Consider the following 17129-nt stretch of genomic DNA (forward strand, 5'->3'; position numbering starts at 1 on the left):
TTTATGTGCCCTACAAATCAACTACAGGGGACTGTGGATCAGATCAAGGGAGTCTCATCGGTGGGGTGGGGGGGGAGGGCAGGGCCTTACAGTAGAGAACTTGAAAAAGTTGTTCTCCACCAACAGAAATGCCCCTCCAACAATGTAATTGCCACTGTACAGGCAGAACAGCATTTTGGGACTCACTCCTTAGCTTTCAACATCCAGCAGCCTGCCTTTTGTTGTTGTTGTTGAAGCCTTCACATAGGTGTCTGTATGTACACTTGAGGAAGATGTGTGGGTAGATGAACAAACCATTCTCTGCTACAAGTTAACATATGGGTTGGGGGGTTGTACACCAATACCGATTACCATCTGGATTGAGGAGAAAATTGGGCCAATAAAGTTGGCATCTTTGGACACCAGGCTGTGTATTTAAGTGCCCACATTATCCACGCTGTTACTGGCTTAACTGTTTTAATTTTTAATGTTTTTAATTGTTTTACTGTTTTATTGTAATAGTGTAATTATTGGTTTTACTGTTTGATATATTGGAATCCGCCCTGAGCCCAATTTGGAAAAGAGCAGAATATAAATCCACAGAAATAAATAAATAAATGACTCAGTACAGATCTTTGATAGCTGATTAGGGTTACCAGACCCCCTGACGGAGGCAGGGGCCCCCTGTCCCCAGGCCTCACCACCCCACTGCCAATCAGCTGGCCATCGTGGGAGGGGGACTTATCTAGAAAAAAAGCAAGGCCAAGTCAACATTGTAATATGTTTACATCACTTCCAACATGTCCTGAAAGTGATGTCATCATGTCCGTGATGCCAGGGTGATGCTCTGATATTTGGACAAAAACTCTATGGTTGAAGCCACTTTTACCATAGAGTTTTTGCCCAAATACCAAAGCGTTGCCCCAACATTGCTGCATGATGATGTCACTTTCTGGGTCACATAAGAAGTGATGTAGACACATCACGGCATTGTTGACTGAACCGCCTTCCTGCTCTTGATAAGGAAGGACCCGGTAACCCTACTGCTGGCACATCTGCAAGCTCAGCATATAACATTGTGTTTGCCTTCCAGTATTTGCCAGATTTTTTTTTTAAAAAATGCTGTTGTACAAAGCATTAATATTTAGGGAGTTAGATGTCCTGAAAGTCCTGCACTTTCACGGCATATATTTCCTCACCTAATTTTTACAGCAGCTCCGAGACTGCTCAGTGAGCACCCATAAAATCTAAAATGAAATTAGGAAAATACATTTTATTCGGATAGATTTAATTATTGGAAGCCTTGAATCAAAGAGATGCTTGTTATTTCTTTACTAACTGCTCCAGTTATGATGCTTTAAAAGTGAGCTATGGTTTCTAAGACTCACATTTGATCAGATTCTCCCCGCCCTCCCCCCCCCCCAATTTCCCTTTGAAATAATTCTGTGCATGTATGTTTAAAAGCAGAAGAGCTCACCTTTAACATCCTTTAATGGAGCGTCGCAATAAGATTTTTCTGAACATCAACCACACGCTTTCTGATCGACTGTATTGTGCCGAAGGTTCACTTGTTGGGCGAAATGTCAGAAGCCACCGGTGGGGCACTCCACGGGAAGCCTTTCACATTTGCACAATAACTGCCTTCCAGAACCAATGGAGACACAACCTCTGCCCTTTATCGATCCATCTCTTCTGACAAATAGGCTTTCAAGTACTTCCACCAGATGAGGCTGAAATTTCGGGGGTCATTCCTGATTGCAGACAGAAAAAGCAAATGGGTGTTTCTTCAGTCATCAAATAAGCTACCGTGATCCCTTTGCACCATCTAAGTTTAACACCCTTTTTTCAGTGTCTGTTTCATTGTGAATCACCCTTTCTCTTCATTGGTTAGGTTGCTGGTTCAATTTGGACAGCTCTGTGAGAGCCAGTTTGGTGTAGTGGTTAAGTGTGCAGACTTTTATCTGGGAGAACCGGGTTTGATTCCCCACTCCTCCACGTACAGCTGCTGGAATGGCCTTGGCTCAGCCATAGCTATCGCAGGAGTTGTCCTAGAAAGGGCAGCTGCTGTGAGAGCCCTCTCAGCCCCACCCTCCTCACAGGGTGTCTGTTGTGGGGGGAGAAGTTATTGGAGATTGTAAGTCGCTCCGAGTCTCTGATTCAGAGAGAAGGGTGGGGTATAAATCTGCAGTCTTCTTCTTCTTCCCTTTCCCTCAGTCAGAAGAAAGAGACAGTCACCAGATTGAGTTTAACTACAGGCCACTTTGTGAATTATTTACAATTTTGAGGGGAGGGCAAACACAGCATGTGGGAAATGGCCAAGGCCAGGGGTCACCCCAAACCACCTCCTTGCGATATGCCACATGTTGGCTGTAGTACCCTTCCTCCAACCCCATCCCTCAAATACATTAATCCTTTAGTTTCATCTTATTTCACTTCAGTCAAATTATAGTTTTCCTTACCCAGATATCTGCCTTGGTAGTAATATATTCTGGGCGATCCGCTTTTGCCCCAGGTGTGAGCACCGGCTTTTCACCGGCTGGCGTAGCAAATGGGCCGCCACCCTGGAGCTCCCCAGCCACAACATTTAGAGGGAAGGAGCCAAGCTGGAGTGTTCCCCAAGGAGTCCTCATTCCCAGCACTGATCCACAAAACCCAAAGGCTGAACCTGTCAAATACTGCACAGTCTTCACCCATCAGTACTCCCTCATTGCTTGAATAAAGGTTGTTTAGTGAATGAGCTAGACAGATGCAAGATGGTTCTTGCTAAAACTAAATGCACAGGGCCTCGACCCCTACAGATACACGGTTGGCTTCATCTGTTATACATGCAAAGCACTGTGCCAAAGTGCCAAAACCCACCAATAGCATCTGCCCGAAAACATCCCAAAGCCCCCTAAGCAAGAAGACATGAAATGTTGAGAGTCTCTGGGAGTCAGATAACACCAACAATCTTGGAGTCAGTACGTGCTTTGCTCCCAGGGCTGAAATGGGTACCCAACATGTTGCAGACATAACAGAGCGAGTGAGCTGGAGTGTACAGCAATGTTCCCTCTAAGCTGCAAAGTCTCGTGAGCCAAAATTCTACTTTGTGAGCTACTGGCACTAAAGTTGTGAGCTTCTGGCATTGAAGTTGTGAGCTGCAGCATAAATTAGTGTGCTCTGGGGTCATCCTTCCTCAGCTAAGACAAAAATGTTCGAGCTGGTGGCTAAAAATCAGTGAGTTAGCTCATGCTAACTCAGCTTAGAGGGAACACTGGTGTACTGATAACAAAGCAAACAGGACCCAAAAGGTGACATATATTCAGAAACTCTATGCAAGTAAAATCATGGCAAGAGGCACTCTTGACAGAACTTAATGGACACCTGACCCCAAACAGGGAAGAAGCTACATGGTGCTCACTGTATTGGGTATCTGTATCTGGCACCTGTCTTTTTGGCCACTGTGTGACACAGAGTGTTGGACTAGATGGGCCATTGGCCTGATCCAACCTGCCTTTTCTTATGTTTCCATTCTCCCTTTTTCCTGCACTAACCTGCCCAGTGACTGATCCTAATTAACGGAACCACCACATCCAATTTTCTCGTAGTCCACTGACAACAGTGCAGGGTAGGCAAAAACACCCCCACCCCTTACTGGTCCAAAGGGGGAGGGATTCCTACCCGAAAGGCATCCAGCTAAATCTTGCACTGCATACCGGGAGGGAGGTTGGGCTGAGCACCAGGGCAAACTAGGAAGAGGAAGGGGTGGAGCTGTCTTGAGTCCTCCCTGGCTCTATTCCACCACAGTGTTGCAGCATCATCTCCCCTGCCTCCTCCTGTGTCGCATCTCCCCTGCCTCCTCCTCCTTCCAGAGAGACAACGTGGTCCTTCCTGTGATGCCTCTTGGGCTTCACGGTGGAGAGGAGCCAAATTCTTTAAACCTGTTGCATTTACAGGGCCATCTTCAGGGCTCTTTTTCTAGCAGGAGCTCCTCTGCTTATTAGGCCATGCCCCCCTGACGTAGCCAATCCTCCTGGAGCTTACAGTAGGCCCCGTAAACTCTTGGAGGATTAGCTACATCAGGGGTGTGTGGCCTAATAGAAAAAGAGCCCTGGCTATCTTGCACAAATTTACCTGGGAGGAAGCCCTACTGAATACAGTGGAACTTACATCACGATAAGCCTACATGGGATTGCATTGTTAACGTGTCACACCTTAACGGGAGTTTCATTCGGAAGCATTCTTACAGATTTGGTTCCCGTATCTCGGTGCTGTTTCTTCTCCTTCATTTCCCCACCTCCAAATAGTGTTTATTAGCGTGTTATGTAAAAGCCCCTGCCTCAAACATTTTCTGTTCCAATGAATGGAAGCTTTTGCTTCTAAAGCTGGCAGTTACAGAACTGATTCCCTCATTTAGTAACCCGCAGCAGATGCATTAACCTATGATCAGGTTCAGCAGACGATTCTATTTGCCTGGCTGTTCCACAAAAAGGATATTTGCTGCTACTTGGGAGAAAGAGAGAGAGAGAGGGGCTGATTCTTCACTCTCTTGCTCCGGGGCAGGCTTCCGTTTCTGTCCAGAGCAAGCTGCGATTTTGCACCAGCTGCTCTGAGCTGCCATTTTGCCCCGGGGCAATCTACGATTTGCCACGCAGCAGTGTAAACCTGTTTGTTCAGGTTTACACTGCTGTGCAGCAAATAGTGGGTTGTCCCTGGGTAAAATGGCAGCACAGAGCATCTGGTGTGAAATCACCAGCTTGCTCCGGACTGAAAAGGAAGTCTGCCCCGGAGCAAGGTGAGTGTGGAATCAGACAGAGAGACAGAGACAGAGATACTGAGACAGACTGAGACTGTAAGAGGACAGAAATTGTTTTTAAATCTAAAGGAACTGGCACCGGAAGATGTTCCTGTCACAAACTGACCAGGTTGCATTTTCTTTCCCCTGCCATCTATCTCATTGTCATTCTGAACATTATTCCTTTAGGAAATCAGCCATCTGATCTTTCTGCATCCTCTCCGTTTTGTAGCTTCATTGTTATAGCATGCAATAATATGTTGTTTCTTTTTGTCACTGATTTTTGTTTCCTGCACTCTTTCTTCATGTCTCTCTCGCCTGTACTTTCTAACTCTGGAAGGCTTTTAAGACTGGACTTTTCTTTTCATTCCCTAAGCACAGAACAAAACAGCTCCTCCCCTCTCCCAAACCCATCTTTCAGTGGCTTTGTTAGAGGGAGTAATTTCTTTTTTTCAGAAATCCACCTCATTGGATATAGCCATTGATTTCTCTTTTAAAAGATGGATTTCTCTTTCACTTCTCTTTGATTTACCTTCATAGGGAAGCAGGGTCCGGGACTCATTTGCATATCAGGCCACACCCCCTGAGTCAGGATTCATTTTCAGGAATTGATTTGCATATCAGGCCACACCCCCTGAGTCAGGACTGATTTGCAGGAACTCATTTGCATTTCAGGCCACATACCCCTGATGTCACCAGTGTTTCACACACATCAAGAACTCATTTGCATATTAGGCCACACCCCTGGCACCAAGCCCACCGGAACTGTGTTCCTGTGCATTCCAGCAAAAAAGAAAAAGAAAGAAAGTCCTGACGGGTCTTATCCCTCTGGAGACTGGGCTACTGGTAGTTCTGGTGGCTTTGCCTGCCCATCCCTTGTCTTTAAATTTTGTTCTGTTGCTGGGAGCCCATCCCAGGTTCTCCTGTATGGATCACAGGCCAATAGCATTTTTAGTATAAGCTTTCAAGAGCCTAATCTCCTTCCATCTGTTGGGGGCTTTGACTCTTGAAAGCCTATATCCCTTCCAATCATGTTGGTCTGTAAGTTGCCACTGGAATCTAGCTGTTCTACCACAGGCCAACACAGCTGCACTCCTGAAACCCGTTATCTCTATGCAGGGGTCATTTCGTAGAAAAAGATGTGCTGCAGCTTATTAACACAATTCATTTGCATATGCCACACACCCCTGACATTTTTTAAAAGCAGGGTGTGGCTTAATATGCAAAAGAGTTCCTGCTGGGCTTTTTCTACCCATGCAGTGGAGCAACGTCCTGGAATCTTGAAATGATAGAGTGGATTGTACCACTTGAGACTGTAGGTAGGTGATGCCATTTGTGATTATTTTCTGCAAGTTGAACCAGCATCCTGCTATAAAACAATTAGTGCCCCTGCCTGCTCCAAATGAACTTCTCTGCTTCCAAGCTGGGGGCTTTGAAGTGGTACAGTCCTTCCTAGTACTTCTTCTGCCAGGACCATTTTTGCTGCAACGAGGGCATGGCATTTCTTTGAAGGGTCTCTCCTGTTGCTTCTTTTGTCGAATTGAAGGATGGGTTGTCTAGGCCTGTGCTGTTACATATCACAAAGAGAAATAATGATAGCTTTTTGATGATGTTTCATCTAAGAATATCTTATGCATTGTTTTTTAAACAAAAACAACCCCCCCCCCCCGCCAATACACCATCCATTGTGGATGCTTAGTGATCCCCAAAGGGGTTTTGCTTCTTTATACCTTTCATGCATCGTACAGTATTTATTTATTGCATTCCCATTCATTTCTGTTTCTAATAAAACCCTGGTGACATTTACTTGTAACTGAGTCATCAGTGCTCGTTCATAATTCAGCATGTGGATCTGATCTTTACCACCATTTCTCATAAACGTACAATCCTGGAGAGCAGTTCCAGAAAGCCTCATTGTATGATGCGGTTAGAAGGTCTACAAATCATCTTTTCAGTCCAAATAAAGAGAGCAGAATTCAAACTTACTTACAGAATTCAAGCTTGCTTACATATGGACTCCATAGAGTCCAGGCTCAGAAGAAGGGTAAATGAGTAACTTTAGGGAGAACGGCTCTAAGACATAATGTGTGTGCATATCTCCCATGGATTGCTGCCTTGCCTTGGCGAGAGGGCTTGCGCGGGTCAGTGAGGCTGTGGGCTATGCCATGCAGGCCACCCAAGATGGACAGGCCACATTTTGAGATGTGGTGCTGGAGAAGACTCTTGAGAGTCCCTTGGACTGCAAGAAGATCCAATCAGTCAGTCCTAAGGGAAATCAACCCAGACTGTTCCCTGGAAGGTCAGATGCTGAAGCTGAAGCTCAAAGACTTTGGCCACCAAATGAGAATGGAGCGCTCACTGGAGAAGATGCTGATGCTGGGAAAGACAGAAGGCAAAAGAAGAAGGGGACAGCAAAAGATGACATGGCTGAACAGCGTTACTGATGTAACAAACATGAATTTGAGCAGACTTCAGAGGATGGTGGAAGACAGGAGGGCCTGGCATGACTTTGTCCATGGGGTCACGAAAAGTCAGACTCAATTGCGCGACTGAACAACAAAAAACCCTAGAAGTTGACTGGAGGGTGATCTCCTAGGGTTTTCAAAGCTTTGCCTCTTGCCTTGAAAACCTGTAGGGTCATGGATGCAGAGGTCCAATCAATGGCTCTCAGCCACAGTGTATTGTTGGAACTCTGTCCGGGGCAAGTGATGCTCTGTATTCTTGTTGCTTGGAAGGGACAACAGGGTGAGGGCTTCTGGTGTCCTGGCCCCAGTGGTGAACCTCCTGATGGCACCTGGGTTTTTTGGCCACTGTATGACAAAGAGTGTTGGACTGGATGGGCCATTGGCCTGATGCAACATGGCTTCTCTTATGATCTATTATGTTTAGGCTTGCCAGTCCCCAGGTCCCAGCGGGGGTTCTTCCACTTTCCCAGGCTGCTTCCCACCCCCAGTCAGCTGGCCGGCAGGGGGGGAAGGCCCGCCCCCAAAGCTACCATGTGACTATCCCCCTCTGGAGGCTCCAGTCTCTGATTGGAAAGGCTTCCGCTTGGGATGAGGTGTCTGTGTTACTTGGAAGAAGTTGGCTGCAACTCGTGAGTAGAGCGGCCAGTCCCTCACTTCAGAGCTGCCAGAAACTGAGGGGGGGGGGTGTGGAACGTCTGCTGAGCACTTCATTATTCCCTGTGTGGAGATTGATTCTCGGTTAAAACAATTTTATTGGTAACATATGGTAAAAAAATTATTTCTTAAATCTTAATGACTTTGGTCTCTGTCATAACCAGGTGCTGGGTTGGCAGAGGACCTTGAGGCCAGGCTGCAGAACTGGCAGGAAGGGGGATTGGGAATCCTGTTCCTCTCGGTCAGGAATCCCTAAATTGAACAGGTGGTGGCAGAGTGCCCTAGTGGTGGGAAGAGGATAAGCTCCCTCCAGGAGTTGGTAACTCAAAAGGGAGTTGACCGGACCAGGCCTGAAGACAGAATCAGGCCAGTTCCGTCACACAGACCAACACAGCTACCCACCTGAATCCCAGAGTTGCATCTTTCTAAACCCATTGACTTCAGTGGCTTTAAAAGGGATTCGTATAGGGGTCGTCAAAGTTTCTCAATGTAAGAGCCACACAGAATGAACATCAGAGGTTTGAGAGCCTCAAGATGTAAATATCAGATGTTTGAGAGAGGAGGGAGGGGAGGGAGAGGTGGAAACAAAGCAACTTTAACTTTAAATGCATTCTCCAAACCACTGGCTGGCTTGGCATGGAGAAGTGATTTAAATACAGTCAATAGGGTGGTAGGAACTTTGAGAGCCACACGATATGTGTGAAAGAGCCACATGTGGCTCCCAAGCCTCAGTTTGGCCACCCTTGGGTTAGTACTATTTAGGATTTGATGGTTAGTTTAGCATTTATCTTATATTTCTTTCATTCTCTCAAGGATGAATTAGTTAAAAGCAAAGGAATCCTCCATGAACATTCTTTAATGGATCATTATACATTCAGCCTGATTTTAACAATCTCAGTTCCTATATACACCAACATACACAAAGAAGATTGGCTCCAGACCATTTCTCCAGTGGTGAAAAAAGGAGGAAGGAATCTCTTTAGCAACCTAAAATGACTGTGCTAGGGGTCATGGGATCTTCATTGACAAAGGCAATGTGGAACAAAGGCAGTAGTAAGGAGAAGAAGTGGGGAAGACTGAGTTCAAAAGCTAGACGGATCCGTGCCACAAGCTTAAAGTGCCAATAGGGTCAAAACCCTGAGATGCACTGTTGATCTATCACAGTGCAGCAGAGATGGAGGGAAAAGGGAGTTCTTAGCTGAAAACCATTTCATAGGACAGTGGGGGAGCGAAATGTTTGGGGAAAGGTATGTTTTAAGATGTTCCCTACAGCAAATAATAGGATCAATGCTTCTTGAAGGAACAAAGGAGATGGGAGTTCTGTGTGAAATGACTGATATGCTAAAGAACACTGCCACCAAAATTTTACTGAGTGCTGTGAACCGATTTCATAAGTTCCTTAATGATCTCTTACAGAAAAAGAGAGACAGAAAGAATATATTTATTAAAAAATCTAGCATAGATATGTAAGCTTGCTGCTGGGACAAAAGGAAATCATCTGCTTGTGTTTTGACTGGCAGTTTTTGATTTATTAGCAGAGTGATTTCCCCATTCCTCCATATTATTCAGTCAGTTTTCTTGTTGTTATGATTATGTTGTGGAGATTAGTTAGAATGATCAATTGTGAAGCAGGAATCCATTTTTTTTTTGCTTCCAAACCAGAACAGGGTCAATTAACTATTTCAATGACCTGCACAGATACTGCATTTATTTATTTATTTATTATCTTCCTTTGCTTTCCTTCCACCAAATGGCTCAAAGTGGCATGTTAGCCTCACAATAACCTTGTGAGGTAGATTAAATGGAGAAAGAGATGGTGCAGCTGAGACATGGGGAATTGCTGAAGACCTGTGAATGATTTATGTGCCTCAGAAGATACCAGAGTTCCCATATCCACACACCAGGGTACTTTGCGCATAGGGCTTCCAAGCCTCTGCTCCGGGTGCAGATTTTCCTGCCCAGAAGGTTCCCAACCCGCCAGCCCACATTGGGCCAGCGGGGGGAACCTCCCCATACATCACTCAGAAGTGACATCATCGCACCAGTGACATCGCGCAGCAGCCACGCTAGGCATTTCCAGGAAAACTCTATGATTTTCCTGGACGCTCTAGGCACTTGAGAGGAAAAGCTCTATGGTACCATATTTTTTTCCCTCCCAAATGTCTAGAGCATCTGGGAAAACCATAGAGTTTCCCCAGAAATGCCTAGAATGGCCACCACACAACGTCACCAGTGCGATGATGTCCCTTCTGGGTGACATCATTGTGTCACACACACAAAGCACGCACAAAAGTTCCCCGCTGGAGAATGCAGGGGACTTGGCAACCCTATTTGTGCATCATGTGCCCCCATAGAAGCCCCAAGGGGGAAAAAAGGTGTTTATTTCCTTTTTCTGAATATAGTTATAGAACCAGGATTGAAAGTGTTATAAAGCATATATTGTAAATATACTTTGTATATATTTTGGAGGAGGTAAAAATATTCCCCATCTATTATGTTTCATATCCTAAGAAATATAATAGAAACTCATCTCTCTAGCATGCTTTGGGTTTTCTTTTATAGTTCTAGTGGTCTTGTTTGGGAACTGATCCTCAGTGGGTCTTAATACTTAACACCTTAAGTACAGCTGAAAAGAAGACCCATTTCCTAAAGCAGGAATGTCGAACTCATATGTTACGAGTGCCAGATCTGACACAAAAGAGACCTCGTTGGACCTGGCCAAGTTTATATCTCCGCTACCCTCTGAGGGCCTGATTTAGCTCCCAGGCAGCACATTTGACGCCCCTGTCCTAAAGTATTTCATTTTAATTACATTTTTTTTCTGTCTTAAATTAGAAGGCAACTTTAGCTAGTGTGTGTCAGACATTGTAACTCAACCTTATTGCTATAGTAGATAGATATGCCTGCTTGACCTGACTAACTCCATTCTGTAGACTGTTATATTCCATGCCCTCTACTAACCCTGAGAATGGAGGTATGCATTTCAAACCAAAGCAATTGCTAACCGCAAGGGAAGAAATTTCTCACTTGGTACAAAGAACATCTGGGGCCTTTGAAGCTAACAGGCCCCAAGGTAACCAGCAGGGTTCCTTCCCTAAGAAAGAGATAAGTGTCTCCAAGAGTGTGAGAATGGTTTTATTGTTATGTTCCTCTGTAATGTACAAAAGCCCAAGGCTTAGCCTTGAAGAGTATCAAACTCAATCTGCTTCTATACCAGACCGCTTGTTCTCAAATAAATGGATTAATTTTGAAACAAAATGATTCGTTCTTGTTTGAAGTTTCAACGTCTGACAGTGTGGTGTAAAATGTTGGACTGGGATCTGAGAAAAGAGGGAACAGATTCCCAACCATGCTATGAAAACTCATTGGGGTGACTGCAGGCAAGTCACATTATCTCAACCTAACCTGCCCAACAGGGATGTTGTGTGAATAAAATAAGAAAGGAAGAATCATGGCATGTTACCATGAGCTACTTGAAAGAGGAAGCCTCTGCAGAGACAGGCAATGGAGAAACCACCTCTGCCAGTCTCTTGTCTTAATAAGTCTACAAAGTTGTCATAACTTGACAGCACTTCACACACGTACAGAGACACATCTAGCTGTCCTACAGCAGACCAATGTGGTTACCTTCTGAAACACAGCAGACACATTGACATCCAATAAAGCATCATGTCCATTGCAGTAATCATGTAGGCCAGGGGGGGTCAAAATCATTTGTTACGAGGGCCAGATCTGACATAAATGAGACCTTGTCAGGCCAGGCCATGTGTGTCATCAAATGTAATGCTAGGTAGCAGAGATAAAAACTTTATAAAGGGCATAAACACAATTAAAGATTTTTTTTTAAACAAAACCCTTAAAAGTAAATGTGCTTAAATGATTAGCAGTTTTGCAATATTTTGCTTATATAACAGTTTCTGATAACTAACACCTCTTGGTCTGAATGACTGAATCAAAAGCTGGAGACAATGTCCGTGCTGTAACAATCTTGAGTATGCTGTTCAGGTGTGTATCTGTAAGTTGTAAACGTACTTTTGATTTATTGAAATTCATTACAGAAATCTCATGATCAATGCTTTGAGCCTAAGACCCAGGGGAAAACACAAAATGGCTGGGCATTGTAAGCTTTTGTACATAAGTTGCTTCATGTGCTAGTCAGCCAATTAAGAAGATAGAGGCTTTGCTCTATAGCTCCTGTGCGATTGAGCAAGCCTGGCAAAACCAACTGTGATGCCGAAGGTAGCAAAAGAGAGAGAACGAAGCAGTTGACAGTGAGTTGCTCCTGGGCCTGATAGGAGCCCTCTGGGGGCCTGATCTGGCCATTGGGCCACATGTTTGACACCCCTGTTATAGTCACATGAATGGTTCTAAATAGGCCTCAGATTCAGCAGGAGCTCACAGGAACACAGCTGCTGAACCTTTCTGAGGATTCCCTCTCTTCCTCCCCACCTACCTTGTCCATGGAATAGGAGCTGCAGCTGCATAACAATTCCTGGATTAGGAGAGTGGGCAGTCAGCCAGCCACCAGAAGCTTTGCCACACTCCCAGCAGCCCTCATTAACCCCTGAAGAAGCCCACACCACCCTTTCCCCACTTCTTATGTGATTTTGGACTTGCTGGCCTTTTGACTGGGGGGGCGGCCCAAGAGAGCCTCAGGAGACCGGGGCCTGCTTGAGGATCTCTAACCAGCCCAAGCAGGCCTCACTTGCTCAGGGCTCTCCTTTCTTGCATCCAGTTGCTTTTGACTGGCGGGGGGCAGCATATGCTAATTAGTTATGTTAATGAGCTCTGCCACCTATTTTTCTACAGAACGACCCCTGGCTCTAAAAGGTAAACTTGCTTTGTACAACAGAACCTCCAACGCAAACATCATAAGCTAAGTTGCCCCACCAGCACAAAGCGTGAAAAGGGTTTTATTTTTATGAGATTTGCATGGAATGCAAATTTCCTCAACCTTTCCTTGGTGACCCTCGGCGTGAAGCTGATGACCGGGTCTCAGAATCCGGTGTGCTCCAGATCAGCAGCGGCACGCATTGCTGTCATTATAATAGAATACGGCTTCATTACAAGTGAAACATCACCTTAAATGTGCATTTAACTAGCTCAGAATTCATGGAAGTCTTTAGGACAATAAACGCTTCCAAGTGCATAATTCTTGCGTTGGTGGGGAAGTTTCGCATCCCAAATTGCTCAGCGTTTGGACTTTAAAACAGTCCATGTTTCTATAAGTTTTATTATCCTCTAGGCAACGTAGGATGGGCAACAAACTGTGAAAGGATTCTTGTACGAAATGGAGGCATTCACTGTGGCAACAACGTTAGGCCATAATCAGAATAATTTTTCTCATGAGCACGTTTATATGGGGTGGAACCAATTATTTGTTATGTGCCCTAGAGCAAAGGATTTGGAATAGTAGCAAATGAGCATTTTTACCATTGCAATACTAACTGATTGTAAAGCTTATTTTGTGGGGATTTCTTTGTGTAAACTCTACCTACAATAGTATGTAGGTCTCAAGCGAGGTCTTGAGTTCAGCCGGAGCTCACAGGAGCACAGCTCCTGAACCTTTCTGACAGCCCCCCTCCTCCTCCCCACCTACCTACCTTGTCTATTGAATAGTAGGTGCAAATGCATAACAATCCCTGGATTAGGAGACCAGCCAGCCAGCCAGCCACCAGGAGCCCTCATTAACCCCTGGAGAAGCCCACACCACCCTTTCTCCACTTCTTATGTGATTTTGGGTGATGAGTGGCTTGCTGGTCTTTTGACTGGGGGGAAGGGGCAGCCAAGGTGAGCCCCAGGTGAGCAAGGCCTGCAGGGCTAGCTGGATCTCTAGCCAGCCCAAGCAGGCCTCACTCACGCGGGGCTCTCCTTTCTTGCTTCTGGTTGCTTTGGGCTGGTGGGGGGGGGGCAGCATATGCTAATGATTGGGCCGAGATCAATCTGGAAGAGCCATTCAGGATATTCTGAGTCTGGCTTCAGCACCACCTCAGGGCCTTCCTTGTAGATGTTGGTGCCCATGGAGTGCGTGGTCAGCAGCACCGAATACTTGCAGATCTATTTTTCTACAAAACAACCCCTGTCTCAAGCTATCCATAGCATATGCAGTGGACACACCAAGGGCTCTGCAGCCAGAAGATATATCAAGATCTGCTTCTGTGTTGAGTGCTTAGAGAGGTGTAACTCTGTTTTAGGAGTGCACTGCAACTGACTGGCTTTGAACTTCATTTACTTATCACCTGTCACAACCTGAGATCAATCCCGGTGGAAGCTGGGTTCAGGTAGCCGGCTCAAGTTTGACTCAGCCTTTCATCCTTCCGAGGTCGATAAAATGAGTACCCAGTTTGCTGGGGGTAAAGTGTAGATGACTGGGGAAGGCAATGCAAACCACCTCATAACAAAAAAGTCTGCCAAGAAAACATTGTGATGTAACATCACCTCATGGGTCAGTAATGACTTGGTGCTTGCACAGGGGACTACCTTTTAATAGAAATTTAGATGGGACCTTTCTTGAACTCTCCCACTTAGAATATGAGAAATGCTTTCTAAATAATTACAAAGATTATCTTGTCCCACGTTACGTTTCTAACAGCAGCTAGCTTACAAGCCTTTGAACATGAAGTTTCCATTTAAGTTCCATGGCTAATGGTTTCTGTGCATGGTAAGAAGGCATGTGTACACCCTGATATATATCAGTGTCGGATATCAACGCATGCTCTAAACCTCTGCTGCCTCTGCATGCATTGATCCGTGTCTGAAACAAAGTTACTATGGCTCCAGAAAATGGTGAGAAAAGAGGCTGACGAAGTGTGAGACAAGCAAAACCGTGAGAACTCCTTTCTATACGGTTCCTTCTTATTCTCTCCATTACAACATCACAAGTGGAACTTTTAAGGACTCCACCTTACATCACTTACTTATGAACTTTGCTAAGGCTGTTTCCTGTGTAGAAATTTCAAAGTGTATGAACTGGGGGAGTACAAATACCTTATTGTTCCTTTGTCTTTTTTTGTCTTATATTTGCATTAAATCAAATGCATGTACACACATTGAGAATGTGAATATCTTTATTGTTGACCTGTGGTTTTTGTAAATATTCCATTTGTACATTGGTACCAGTTACTTATATTGTATTACCCTTAGAGAAAATGACTGCTTTGAATGGTGGACTCTATGACATTGTGTCATGCTGAGGCCTCTCCTTTCCTCTGACATTGTTATGTTAGAGTTAGCAAACGATGAGTTTGCTACTCTAGAAGGTTCAAACTGTGAACTCCTCTATTTCATGGAGTGCCTCATTAGTAAAAAATATAATCATCAGTAATTTCTTTCTTAAAGTAACATTGACAAATCATCACATGACTTTCCTTTGGCTAAAAAGACTCTCCAACCCAGGCATAGAAGCACCTGTATCTTTTTTAGTTAGATAAATCCCAAACCAGCTGACAAGACCAACCCCTCTGGTCCTAAAGGATGGCCCCAGTTACAGAGGGTCCCTGCAGATGTCAATATTTGGTGTCAACCTAGATATACCTTCAGTTCCCAAGGTCTTTCCACAATTCTTCTCTTCCAAAAGCGCTTGGATGGTGTTAAATATCACTGACGCCTGCACACAGCACATGGCTAAAAATAATATTTTCTTTAAAACTGAAATATTTCAGGCTAAACACCATTAAATTGACAGATGTAGAATAGCTCATATAAACGGAATATTAGCGGACAGGGCTCTCCTTGTAGAGTTGTTTTCTTGTTCTAACAGTATGATGTTTATTTTAGGTTATACTCAGTCGGCGGTCGAGATGGAAGTTCTTGTTTGAGTTCCATGGAATATTATGATCCCCACACAAACAAATGGAGCATGTGTGCTCCAATGTGTAAGAGAAGAGGAGGTGTGGGAGTGGCTACATGTGATGGTTTCCTCTATGCAGTTGGAGGTCACGATGCCCCCGCTTCTAACCATTGCTCCAGACTCCTGGATTATGTTGAAAGGTATCCATCCTGTATGTGTTTACATATGATGTTTATGAATTCCAACTAGTCTGTTTACCTTCCCTATTACTAGATTAATTATGATGTTTTCTTTAGCTTTTTTATTTTATGCATTTTCATTGTTGAAATCCCCAAATACATGAAAAATAATAGCCTTATAGTTATTACAATATGGAAAAACATGAATACGTTTGTATAGTGGTTTGGTGTAGTGGTTAAGTGCACAGACTCTTATCTGGGAGAACTGGGTTTGATTCCCCACTCCTCCACTTGCAGTTGCTGGAATGGCCTTGGGTCAGCCATAGCTGTCGCAGGAGTTGTCCTTGAAATGGCAGCTGCTGTAAGAGCCCTCTCAGCCCCTCCCACATCACAGGTTGTCTGTTGTGGAGGGAGAAGATATAGGAGATTGTAAGCTGCTCTGAGTCTCTGATTCAGAGAGAAGGGCAGGGTATAAATCTGCAGTCTTCTTCTTCTTCTTCTATTTTGTCCCCATATTTATTGCTTGAGTGCAGAACTAGCATAGGCGGATGCAGTCAGCTCCCAAAGGGGAGATGTTACAACACAAGTGGAGGGGGCCCGACGAGTGAGAGAGAACCCATCGCCGTTGTGATTCTGCCCTTGCACGTGCCATTGGCTCACTACCAAGGCAGGGGTGGGGGAGGCACAGGCTCATGCGGGACCATGGGATTGGCCAACCCATTGCATGTGACCGGAAGAGAGGGTGGAAAGCCTGCACCTGAGAGGCCGTCAATCCCCTCACACTCTCCTGCTGTCAGAGACTCTGCCAATGGCAGACAGACAGGCAGAGGCATGTGCAGACAAACAAAACCCACAAAGTGCAGGGGTTCACTGCACTAAACAGTGGCTGGAATGTGTGTCTGGGAGTGGGCAGACCGCCAAGTCCAAAAGACACCCCCCACCATCTGGAGTCCCCCTGCTGTTGCCCTGCTGCCGCCTCCTGCTATGTGCAAGGAACATCTCCCCTTGGGGCCACAGAACTCAGTGTGTGAACCGCTGGGCATGCATCCACTTCATCAGCCCCCCCTTTGTGCCCTGTGCACAACAGCCCTATGGGGGTTGGGTAGGCCATCTGGCCGGCCAAGCTGAGGGGTAACACCCCCCTCCCCTGTCCAGCCATGTGGGGGCAGTGTGGTGGCTCATAGCCTGCTTTCCCCCCCAGGAACCAAGTCTGCCCACTCTCCCAGGCATTCCCTCGAAGAGGCCACTGACGGGGGGCGGATGCCAAGCAGGAGAGACAACAGAGGGCA

General features: G+C 45.3%; 1 protein-coding gene across 2 annotated transcripts in view; it reads left to right on the plus strand.

Moving 5' to 3' along the window:
• KLHL1 (kelch like family member 1) overlaps positions 1-17129 on the plus strand; it is a 331806-nt gene that overhangs the window by 302986 nt on the left and 11691 nt on the right. For both annotated transcript variants that reach the window (XM_060233540.1, XM_060233541.1), the window contains exon 9: positions 15649-15861. In XM_060233540.1, coding sequence (XP_060089523.1) covers positions 15649-15861 — 213 coding nt within the window. The remainder of the gene's footprint in view (positions 1-15648; positions 15862-17129) is intronic.

This window comes from Heteronotia binoei, chromosome 3 (assembly GCF_032191835.1).
Source record: "Heteronotia binoei isolate CCM8104 ecotype False Entrance Well chromosome 3, APGP_CSIRO_Hbin_v1, whole genome shotgun sequence".
In the NCBI taxonomy this organism is placed as follows: domain Eukaryota; kingdom Metazoa; phylum Chordata; class Lepidosauria; order Squamata; family Gekkonidae; genus Heteronotia; species Heteronotia binoei.